The following is a 12,958-nucleotide window of genomic DNA, read 5'->3' on the forward strand; positions in this document are numbered from 1 at the left end:
ATCCAAAAAACGGTTATAAGTTCTAAAGAAATTAACGGATCCTTATGAAACTTCGTATTTATGTTCTTTGCGATAAATAATATTATTTTATTGCAGATTTATACAAATTTAGAAAAAAAAACAATAATTATTATGGAATGACCCAAAAAAAAAAAATTCGAGAAAGAGTTATAACTTCCACACGAATTACCAAATCGTCGTGAAACTTGGTAATTATGTTCTTTGCAATATGTGACATCCTTTGAAGGTGAAAAAATTCAAATTTTGGAAAAAAAGTGTAAAATTATTACGGAATGACCCCAAAAAAATCCAAAAAAACGTTTATAACTTCCAAACAAATTACCGTATCGTTATGAAACTTAGTAATAATTATCATTGCAATTAATAACACTATTTAAAAGCAAAAAAATACAAATTACAGAAAAAACTGTAAAATTATTACGGAATGTCCCCAAAAAAATCCAAAAAGGGTTATAACTTCTAAAAAAATTAACGAATCCTTATAAAACTTTGTAATTATGATCTTTACGTTTCATAACGATACGATAATTTGATTAAAAGTTATATCTGATTTTTGGATTTTTTTGGGGTCATTCCATAATAATTATGCGCTTTTTCCAAAATCTATAGTTTTTCGACGTTCAAGGATTTCGTTCATCGCAAAGATAAGAATTACAAAGTTTCATAAGGAAGCGTTAATTTTTGTTGAAGTTATAATCATTGTTTGAATTTTTTTTTTTTTGGGACATTCCATAATAATTTTTCTAATTTTTGTATAAATTTGTATTTTTTTTTTGCCTTTAGAAGATGTCATTCATTGCAAAGAACATAATTAGCTAGTTTCATGACGATTCGTTAATTTGATTTGAAGTTATAGCCGTTTTTTGAATTTTTTTGGGGTCGTTCCGTAACAAATTTACACTTTTTTTTTTTTTTTACTAAATTTGTATGAATCTGTAATAAATGAATGTAATTTATTGCAAGTAACATAATTACCAAGTTTCATGATGATCCGTTAATTAGTCTGGAAATTTCCACTTTTTTTTTTGGGGGGTCATTCCATAATAATTGTCCGTTATTTTTCCTAAATTTGTAAAAATTTGCAATAAAATAATGTCATTTACCGCAAAGGATATAAATACCAAGTTTCATAAGGATCCATTAATTTCTTTAGAAGTTATAATTGTTTTTTGAAATTTTTTTTAAGGGTCATTCCATAAAAATTATACATTTTTTTCCTAAATTTGTATAAATCTGCAATAAAAAAAAATGCCATCTATCGTAAAGAAGATAATTTTTAAGTTTCACAAGGATTTGTTAATTTCTTTAAAAGTTATAACCGTTTTTTTTTTTTGGTCATTCCATAATAATTTCTCTCCTTTTTTCCAAAAATTTGTAATTTTCCGCCCTTAAAGGATGTCATTCATTCTAAAGTAATCTGTGATGTTAATTATCGATTATATAAAAATTCTGTAATATAAAAAATCGGTTTAATGGAAAATTGTGTTAAAAATTAATTCCTACAAATGAAAATTCATCTAAAAGAATAAAATAAAAAAATTTGTCTGCAATGAAATTCTACCTAATAAAAATTCACTAAAATGGCTATTATGTTAAATGAAAATTCTAGTAAATTAAAATACTGTGAAAATTAATTTTTGGTTATATAAAAAAATTCTCTAATAAAGTAATTCGGCTCGCAATGAAAATTATAATTCTATTAAATGAAAATTCTAACGATTTTTAAAACTTATTTATGCCTTTCATTTTTTTTTTTGCAACACATTTTGAAAATCAAATTTTGTAAAATTCAACCATTTAGAAATTATTATTGTATATAGATATAATTAAGATTATAGAAACTTGAAAATTTGAACAATTGAAATTTTTGTAGATGTGAAAAAAAAGATACGAGGCATAATTATATAAATACAACACATGGACCATCTGATATTGGAAACTTAAATGCAATTTGTGCGAGAAACTTTGTTTGTTACACTGTATTAATTGTAATCCCATTGTCATTAATTGTCAATTGGATTGCCATTAGGGCAATGAATGTAAAAACTTATCTCCCGCTGTTAGAACACAAAAATAACCGCCATTATTCTCATTAAAAATTTGCCAAGTTTGTAAGTGAAACCGAGCAAATTTTTAAGGGGATTAAATTTTGACTGGACACAGAGAGAAACTATTTCTGTAATGGATATCCTTCCTACCTAGCAGCTAATACAAAAGGAAATCTCAAGAACATTTTTGACAAAATTTCCTTTTTTTTTTTCCTTTTGCGGCCATTTAAAAGAATACATAATATTATAAACGGTTCATAAATCTGACCTGAGGAGACGCTTCTCTCTTCCATAGCCATCTCTTGGGCTTATCTCTCCTTCATTCTCTCTCTCTCTCCCTCGTTTTTCAAAAAAAAAAAGAAAAAGTTCTCCATCAAAAATTTAATTTTGACTATTTTTATATCCTGAAAACAGAAATTATGTTTTAATTAAAAAAATTTAGGGAGAAAGGATTTATTTGGAAATAAATAACAATATCAACATATTTTTAGAGCATTGTTCACTTTATGATCATCAATATCACATTATACACAACAAAGTTTTATTTAAAGAGAAAATAGTCATGTGATAAATAAATTTTACGCTCAAGAAAAATCATTGTTAAATTATCAATTTTAATTTTTTTTTCTTTTTTCTCCCAAAATCGAGTGTTGTCTTTTCACGTCAATCTTTTTATTTTTTATCCAGTTATTTATTTATTTATTTATTTTTTTTTTTGAATCAAATTTTTAATCAATTTCAAATGAATTAATTAATAGAACAAATTTTAATTTCTAGATTAATTTTAATTGGATTTTAAATCTTTATTTTAAATCAATTATAAATTAAAATAGATTGAAAATACTGAAAAACATTGAAAATATTTTATAGTGAGATTTTGAAAAATTTTGTTTTTTCCTATAACAACTTTTTTACTAAAGAAGTTCACATTCCAGTTTTACTAGTGACAATAAAACTAATTTTTGTAGATTTCTACTGTTTTTCATTTTTTTTTTTTTTTTTTTTTTTGAACCGTTACACATTTATACTACTTTTTTTTAATACAACTGCAAATGTTGACAAAATTGTAGAAATGAAAAAGTAAAAAATTTTGTTAACAAAAAATTTCCAAAAATTTCTTTTTGAAAATTACTTCTATATAGAAATGATTTTTATCTCAGAAAAAAGATTTTTGATTATTTACAATCACATTTGAATTATGTAAATTATTATACTCAATTTTTAAAAATTTGGTATGAAAATCGATGGATTTTAAATTAAAAAAAAAAAAAGAGACAGAAAAATTCATTTATCGACACCACATGAGAATGGTAATTTTTTTTTTTTTTCTAAAACATTTTTCACAAAACCCACAAACTATTATAATTATTATTTTTTTTTCTTCACTGTACAACGAAAATATTTTCAAAACATTTTTGTTTTTTCATTTTAATTTTTTAATTTTTTAATTTTTTTTTTTTTGCAAATTCTGGGGCATTTTTTTTTCTCTCTCTCTCTCTCTGTGGAATTTCTTTTGCATCTTGACTCGACTAAAAAGTTTTGTGTTGGAAAAATTCTGTGAAAGGAGGGGAAATTTTTTTTTTTTTTCCTTTTCTCTGTAGAAAATTATCACGGAATGCGCACTATAAAAAAAAAAAATAGTGAACTCACACTCAAAGAAAAAAAAAAAAAAAAGAGGCGCATGATTAGCCTATAAAAATTATTAATTAGAATTTTTATTTAGATGAATTTTATTAGAAATAAAATTATTTTTTAGATGAATTTTCAATTTTTCGAAATCAGTAATTGACAGAATTTAATTTTTTTAAGAATTTTTATTCAATGAAATTTTTAGCCAGCGAATTTTTGTTTGGCAGAAAGAAATATTCCTTTAATAATTATGTTTTTTGCTATAAATAACTTTAAAGTCGAAAAAATTCAAATTTTTGAAAAAAAAGTGTAAAATTATTACGGAATGACCCAAAAAAATTCAAAAAAACGATTATAACTTCTAAAAAAATTAATGGATCGTTACTTTTCTTGGCAGTTATGTTCTTTAATGTAAATTATATACTTTAAAGGCGAAAAAACCAAATTTTTGGACAATAAGTGTAAAATTATTACGGAATGACCCCAAAAAAATCCAAAAAATGATTATAACTTCTACAGAAATTAACGAATCCTTATAAAACTTGGTAGTTATGTTCTCTGCTAAGAATAACACCAATTATAAGCGAAAAAAAAGAAATTTAGGAAAAAAAGCGTAAAATTATTACGGAATGACCCCAAAAAAGTCCAAAAAACAGTTATAACTCCGAAAGAAATTAACAGATTTTTATGAAATTTGGTAGTTATATTCTTTAATGTAAATAACATAAGTTAAAGGTGAAAAAAAATTTAGAAAACAAAATGTTTAATTATTATGGGATGACCCAAAAAAAAATCCAAAAAACGGTTACAACTTCTAAAATAATTAACGAAATATTTAAAAACTTGGAAATTATATTCTTTGCTATGAATTGCACTCTTTAGAGGTATAAAAATAAAAATTTCGAATGAAAAGCGTAAAATTATTACGGAATGACCCCAAAAAAAATCCAAAAAACGGTTATAACTCCGCAAGAAATTAACAGATTTTTATGAAATTTGGTAGTTATATTCTTTAATGTAAATAACATAAGTTAAAGGTGAAAAAAAAAAATTAGAAAACAAAATGTTAAATCATTTTGGAATGACCCCAAAAAAATCCAAAAAACGGTTACAACTTCTAAAATAATTAACGAAATATTTAAAAACTTGGAAATTATATTCTTTGTTATGAATTACACCCTTTAGAGGTATAAAAATAAAAATTTCGAATTAAAAGCATAAAATTATTACGGAATGACCCCAAAAAAATGCAAAAAAACGATTATAACTTCTAAACATATTAATGCATCATTATGAAACTTGGTAGTTATGTTTTTTAGTGTAAATGACATACTTTAAAGGCGAAAAAACAAATTTAGAAAACAAAATGTTTAATTGTTATAGAATGACATCAAAAAAAAAAAAAAAAAAAAAAAACCAAAAAACGGTTCTAACTTCTAAACTAATTAACGGATCATTATCAAAATTGATAATTATCTTCTTTTGCGACAAATGAGATTTTTTTATTCGCAGATTTGTAAAAATTTAGGAAAAAAATATTTAATTGTTACGGAATGACCCCAAAAAAGTCCAAAAAAACAGTTTTAAATTCTAAACAAATTATCGAACCGTCATGAAACTTGGTAATTATATTTTTTGCAATAAATTACATCCTTTAAAGGTGGAAAAAATACAAATTTTGGAAAAAAAGCATAAAATTATTACGGAATGACCCCAAAAAAAATCCAAAAAACGGTTATAACTCCGAAAGAAATTAATGGATCTTTATAAATCTTAGTAATTATGATCTTTACGATAAATAACATTCTTTCTGCTAGAAAGAAACAAATTGAGGAAATAGAGTGTAACATTTTTATAGAATGACCCCAAAAAAAAATCCAAAAAACAGTTATAATTTCCAAACAAATTACCGAATCGTCATGAAACTTGGTAATTATATTCTTTGCAATATGTGACATCCTTTGAAGGGGAAAAAATACAAATTTTGGAAAAAAACCTCATAATTATTATAGAATGAAAATTCGAACAAATAAAAATTTCTTTTTATTCTTTTTTTTTTGTTGACATTCCTTAATAATTATACGCTTTTTTCCCTAAATTTGTGTTTTTTCACCTTTAAAGGAGGTCATTCATTGCAAAGAATATAATTACCAAGTTTCATGACGATCCGTTAATTTGATTTGAAGTTATAGCTTTTTTTTTTTTTTTTTGAATTTTTTTGGGGTCATTCCATAACAATGATACATTTTTTTTCCTAAATTAGTATAAATCTGTAATAAAAGAATGTCATTTTTCACACAGAAAATAATTATAAAGTTTCTTAAATTTTTTTTAATTCCTTTAAAAGTTATAACCGTTTTTTGTATTTTTTTGGGGTCGTTCCGTAATAAATTTACACTTTTTTTTCCTAAATTTGAATTTTCTCGTCTTTAAAAAATGTTATTCATCGCAAAGAAAATAATTACCAAGTTTCATAACGCTTTAGTTATTTATTTAGAAGTTACAACTGTTTTTTTTGGATTTTTTTGGGGTCATTCTACAATAATTTTCCATTTTTTTAAAAAAAAAAATATTTTTTTCCCCCTTTAAAGGATTTTATTCATTGTATTGTAATCAGTGATGTTGATTTTCGATTATATAAAAATTTTTTAAATTGAAAATTCAATGTAATGGAAATTCTATCAAAATGCTAATTCGAAAATTGTTAATTCCGTCTAAAAAATAATTATTTCTAATGTAAAATTCTTTAAAATGAAAATTCTACTTAATAATTTTTATCTGATAATCATGAACCCCCCTTAAAAAAAATTATGTTCTAAAAAACAGAATTAAATTTTATCAATCCATTCATTCAATATGAAATCCTTGTGGATTAATACAAAATTCAACAATCAAGTGCTTTCAGGTGTAACAAACAATTTTTTTTTTTTTTATTCTTTTTTTTCAAAACATTGATATTTGTCGCCTTCTATATTTTGAATATCAATTTTTCTTTTTTTATAAAATACAAATATAAAAATTAGTTATATATTAAAAAAAAAAAAAAATAGAATAATTTTTAAATGCAAAAAATTCTATTATTTCTTTATTTTAAAATATGTTAGAAAAAATTCAGTAATAAAAAATTAAAGTATATTATTAAAAAAAAGCTGAAACGAAGGAAAAAATGAAATAAAACTATTCAATTCGTAGACATGCGACAAAAAAAAGTTGTTTTCCGCATTTTCGACATTTACACAGCGCCACATCTTAACAGTAAAAATTCGAGAGCGCGTTAAGATTGTTTGTCTCGCTTTACACACTTAGTTTTTAATAAAACGGATTTACCTTTTTATTTTTTTTTTTAAATTGCAAAACTCAATAAATAATTAAAGGACAATGTAATCATGGCGGAAAAAATGTTTCTGGCAATTTTTCACAATAATAAATGCGATAACAAATAAATTGTAAAAATTGCCAATAATAAAGTTTGACTAGAAATTTCATCAAGAACGTGCAATTATTATTATTATTATTATTATAATTATTATTATTATTATAATTATTATTATTATTATTCACTCCAGTGAAATTAATGTCAATTAAACGATTTTCATTTCTTAAATGATAATAATAATTAAGTGATAAAAAATCTTTAAACGTTGTTAAATCTTTAATTATAATAAATTGAGTCAAGGACACAAATTTTTCAGTCGAATATGAATTGTGAATATTTTCATTATTATTCACATTCATTAAATAATGACACATACCTGGTAAATTGTTATTTTCCATTATTAAATGATTTTCTTCATTATTAATTGTTGGATTTTCCTCAATGTTATTTGAACAATTCAATAAGCCACGTAATTTTATTAATTTATGTGCCATTGATAATGAATTACATCTGATATCATTGAATTGTTTCATTATATAGGAGGTGATAAATTTTTCATTTCGAATGGAAAAAGGACGCGTCAAGTACGAATTATGATGATGATGATGATGATGATAATTGGATTGGGGGAAATTGTTTTTCCAATTGGAAACAGAAGAGAATTGAGGATTATAAAGCCCCAGAAAATGCAATATCTCTCATGTGAGTAACGTATCGTCCAATTCCTCAATTTTGCCTTCTGGCTGCGAGAGGACCTTACGTAGAACTTTGCTGACAACATCAGTGAGGGATTCCTTCGCTCCGGCGTCAAGAAGAGCGACACAACGCTGTAAATATATATTTATTATTAGAAATAAAAAATAATTGTATTTTTCAAAAATTTGAAATAAATATGAGTCAAAAAAAATTAAATACAAAATTAATTGAAAAAAAAAAAATATTGTATTTTCATTATATTGTAAATTTGTAAGAAACTTTGGCACTTGCCTGATGTTCCTCATCGCCTTGTTTTAACCTTAAAACTGCAATGAGTGCCAATTCACTATTAGCCTTTACGTAACCATTTTTTTCCTTTGTACCATTCACCAACATTGGAAGAAGTGATTTTAACAATTCAGGTGACATTTTTTCAGACGATACATTTCGAGCAAGATGAATACAAACTCTTGCCAATAATTGTTTAACGTCATTGCTGTTGTTATTCATTGACTGAAAATAAAAAAAGAGAAATAAAATTTGCAGACCTCGGATTATATGACATTTTTGGCTATTTAAGACTTTTTTTTTCAAAAATATGACTTTTTCGACTTATTTTAATAAAATGCGACTTTTTCGACTTTTTTTTTTTTGCATTTTTTTAAAAAAAATTTTTAACAAAATACCCTTTTTTTTAGTATACAATGCAGATCTTCTTCAAATCTTCCTTATTTCAATTATTTAACAAATTTTTAATTAAAATTCTTCACTAAATTAATTATTATTTTTCTAATAATTTTAATAAAATTCTTCACAAATTCAATATTATTTTAAATTATTTTTCAATTCAAAATCAACTAAAATTCAATTATTTTACAAAATTTCAATTGAAATTCAATTACTTACAAAATTTTCAATTCAAAATCAACTAAAATTCAATTATTTTTCAAAATTTCAATTGAAATTCAATTATTTCAAAATTTTCTATACAAAATGAATTAAAATTCAATTATTTTTTAAAATTTCAATTGAAATTCATTTACATATTTTCAAATAAATTCAATTCCAAATCAATTATTTCCAAAATTTTTAATTAAAAATTACCAAAAATTCAATTATTTGCAAAGTTTTCAACTCAAAATCAACAAAAATTTAATTATTTTTAAAAAAAAATTCAATTGAAATTCAATTATTTTTTAAAATTTCAATTGAAATTCAATTATTTTCAAAATTTTCAATTCAATATCAACAAAAATTCAATTATTTTTAAAAATTTCAAATGACATTCAAATATTTTCAAAATTTTCAATTCAAAATTAATAATAATTCAATTATTTTCAAAATTTTCAATTCAATATCAACAAAAATTCAATAATTTTACAAAATTTCAAATGATATTCAATTATTTTCAAAATTTCAATTCAATTATTGTTTAAAATTTTAATTGAAATTCAATTATTTCAAAATTTTCAATACAAAATGAATTAAAATTCAATTATTTTTTAAAATTTCAATAATAATGTCAATTATTTTGAAATAAATTCAATTCCAAATCAATTATTTTCAAAATTTTCAATTCAAAATTAACGAAAATTCAATTATTTTCAAAATTTTCAATTCAAAATCAACAAAAATTCAATTATTTTTAAAAATTTCAAATGACATTCAAATATTTTCAAAATTTTCAATTCAAAATTAATAAAAATTCAATTATTTTCCAAATTTTCAATTCAATATCAACAAAAATTCAATAATTTTACAAAATTTCAAATAATATTCAATTATTTTCAAAATTTCAATTCAATTATTGTTTAAAATTTTAATTGAAATTCAATTATTTTCAGAATTTTCAATTTAATATCCACAAAAATTCAATTTTTTTTCAAAATTTCAATTGAAATTCAATTATTTTCAAAATTTCTAATTCAAAATCAACAAAAATTCAATTATTTTTAAAAATTTCAAATGACATTCAAATATTTTCAAAATTTTCAATTCAAAATTAATAATAATTCAATTATTTTCAAAATTTTTAATTCAATATCAACAAAAATTCAATAATTTTACAAAATTTCAAATGATATTCAATTATTTTCAAAATTTCAATTCAATTATTGTTTAAAATTTTAATTGAAATTCAATTATTTCAAAATTTTCAATACAAAATGAATTAAAATTCAATTATTTTTTAAAATTTCAATAATAATGTCAATTATTTTGAAATAAATTCAATTCCAAATCAATTATTTTCAAAATTTTCAATTCAAAATTAACGAAAATTCAATTATTTTCAAAATTTTCAATTCAATATCAACAAAAATTCAATTATTTTTCAAAAATTTCAAATGACATTCAAATATTTTCAAAATTTTCAATTCAAAATTAATAAAAATTCAATTATTTTCCAAATTTTCAATTCAATATCAACAAAAATTCAATAATTTTACAAAATTTCAAATAATATTCAATTATTTTCAAAATTTCAATTCAATTATTGTTTAAAATTTTAATTGAAATTCAATTATTTTCAGAATTTTCAATTTAATATCCACAAAAATTCAATTTTTTTTCAAAATTTCAATTGAAATTCAATTATTTTCAAAATTTCTAATTCAAAATCAATTATTTTCAAACTTTTCAATTCAAAATTAACAAAATTTCAATTATTTTCAAAAATTTTCAACTCAAAATCAAAAAAAATTTAATTATTCTCATAAAAATTCAATTCCAAATCAATTATTATCAAAATTTTCAATTTAAAATTAATACAAATTCAATTATTTTCAAAATTTTTAATTCAATATCAACAAAAATTTAATTATTTTTCAAAATTTCAAATGACATTCAATTATTTTCAAAATTTTCAATTCAAAATCAACTATAATTCAATTATTGTTTAAAATTTCAATTGAAATTCTATTATATTTAAAATTTTCAATTTAAAATGAACTAAAATTCAATTATATTTCAAAATTTCAATTAAAATTGAATTACTTTCAAAATTTTCAATTCAAAATCGACTAAAGTTCAATTATATTTTAAAATTTCAATTCAAAATCAGTTATTTTCAAAATTTTCAATTCAAAATCAACAAAAATTCAATTATTTTGCAAAATTTCAATTGAAATTCAATTATTTCAAAATTTTCAATTCAAAATCAACAAAAATTCAATTCCAAATCAATCATTTTCAAAATTTTTAAAAATTTCAATTTAAATACAATTATTTTCAAAAATTTCAAAGTTTTAATTACTTTAAAAAAAAAATTATCCAAAATTATTTGATAAATTGTTATCAATTCTGTAATCTAAAATTTTACATCTAAAAATTTTTAAAATATAATAATTTCAATTAAAAATCTTCTGAAATTCAATTATTTTTAATTACTATTATAATATTCTTCGAAAATTTTATTATTTTTTAAAAAAAATGTAAATTATTCTCAATTCTGTAAAATTTAATTATGGTTTGAAATTTAACAAAATTCAATTATTTTCAAAAATCTGAAATCTGTAATTCAATTATTTCAAAAAAAATTTTACTAAAACTTTTCCAAAATGCAATTATTTAAAAAAAAATTTTTATAATATTTTCAAAAGTTCAATTATCTCAAAGCAATTTTCTAATTAATAATTTTGAAATTCAATTATTGTTCGTAAATTTCTGATAAAATTATCGAAAATTTAAATTAAAAAATCAATTTTTGATGTACAATTATTTTCAAAAATATGAATTGTAAATTTTCGAGAATTTTTTTATTTTAACAACATGTTTTCTGAAATTATTTGATAAATTATTTTGAATTCTGTAAAATTTGTTGAAATTTACTAAAATCTTTTCTAATTCAATTATTTCTGAAAATTTCAACTCTTTCAAAATTCAATTACTTTTTAATAATTGTAATGTTTCTTTAAAAATGTAATTATTTAAAAAAGTTTTAAATAAAAACTCTAAAATTGAATTGTAAAAAATTTTAAAAATATACAGCAGTATAAAATTACAGAAAATTTATTTCAAATTCAAAATTTTCTTCTTCTTTTAGATATAAAAAGTTTGAAGTAAATAAAATAAATTAGGTAATAAAAAAAATGTTCAAAAAAAAAAATCACTGAGATGTGGTATATTAATTCCTTAAAACCAAAAACTATGCCAAAATTTGAAATTCTTATAAATAGCTTAAATCGTATTTTAAAAAAATTTTTAAAATGGAACAAAGAATTTTTTTTAAAAATTTTCCTACTAAAAATTTTGAAAATTTATCTTATTTTAATTGTGAAATATTCGAAATAAGTTTTCTTAATAACATTCTCATAGAATTATTCTTATTAAGGAATTGTTAAAAAAAAAAAATGATTCACAAAAATTGCAATTAGTGGAAAATTCGAGGAAATAAAAATTCTGAAATAAAAATTCAAAGACACAAAAATTTTGTGTAGTGAATTTTCGGTGATTGAAAAATTCTCTAATATAGAAAATCGGTTTAATGAAAATTATTGGAAAATAATAATTCGAACAAATAAAATTCACCTCAATGAAAATTGTATCTAATAAAATTCTATTAAATAAAAATTCCAACCAGTTTTAAAACTTTGCTTTACGTTTTTAATCCCAAATTGGATTATATAAATATGAAAGTACTGCAGAGGGGAAAAAAAACCGTAAAATCTAATTTAAAAAAAAAGAAAAAACAAAAATTTTAATCCTATGAGTCGATAACTTACCCTAACGAATGGTGTCATTATTTGCGAAGGAATTGGTAGTCCCTCAAGCATCAGATATTGAAATAGATAACCACAAGCACGCACTCCATTCATGGCAATTTGTGTTCGATCAGCGGACAAATGCGTAAGTATAACTTTACAAATACGATCTTTATTATTTTCCGTGTAAATTGTTAATGGCGATTCTTTGAGAGTGACAAAAAGTGCCGCTGAACGTCCATGTCGAAGCATCCAATCGGCATTAACATCATTTGACAATAAATTATCATTTATTGCCGATGTCAATTGATCTGGATTTAACCAACGAACAAGAGCTCCATAGCAACCAGCAACTGCACTTCTCGTCACATCCTCAGGATGCCCCAACATTCCCGTTAAAGTGACAAGCACCTGTTTCTTTAATGGTTCCGTCATTTTGTCACCGGCCGGAGTTATTACTCCACGAAGCGCCTGTAGCATTGTTTCCC

The 12,958-nt window shown here is 21.8% G+C and overlaps 1 protein-coding gene and 1 long non-coding RNA gene across 2 annotated transcripts in view; one reads left to right on the forward strand and one right to left on the reverse strand.

The window, feature by feature from the left end:
* On the forward strand, positions 1-7,692 carry LOC127291589 (uncharacterized). Its single transcript, XR_007844616.1, has 2 exons — positions 1-4,582; positions 4,886-7,692. It is a non-coding gene; the product is annotated as an uncharacterized LOC127291589 (long non-coding RNA).
* The window catches only part of LOC127291583 (eIF-2-alpha kinase activator GCN1), a 23,127-nt gene continuing 16,939 nt past the window's right edge, over positions 6,771-12,958 (reverse strand). The window contains exons 8-10 of the mRNA XM_051320779.1: positions 12,492-12,957; positions 8,062-8,283; positions 6,771-7,901 (exon numbers count right to left, since the gene is read on the reverse strand). Of these exons, the coding sequence (XP_051176736.1) occupies positions 7,773-7,901; positions 8,062-8,283; positions 12,492-12,957 (817 nt within the window). The 3' untranslated portion in view covers positions 6,771-7,772. The remainder of the gene's footprint in view (positions 7,902-8,061; positions 8,284-12,491; position 12,958) is intronic.

Source organism: Leptopilina boulardi, unplaced genomic scaffold, assembly GCF_019393585.1.
Source record: "Leptopilina boulardi isolate dan_hultmark-lab unplaced genomic scaffold, ZJU_Lbou_2.1 LbouV2_144, whole genome shotgun sequence".
Lineage (NCBI taxonomy): Eukaryota > Metazoa > Arthropoda > Insecta > Hymenoptera > Figitidae > Leptopilina > Leptopilina boulardi.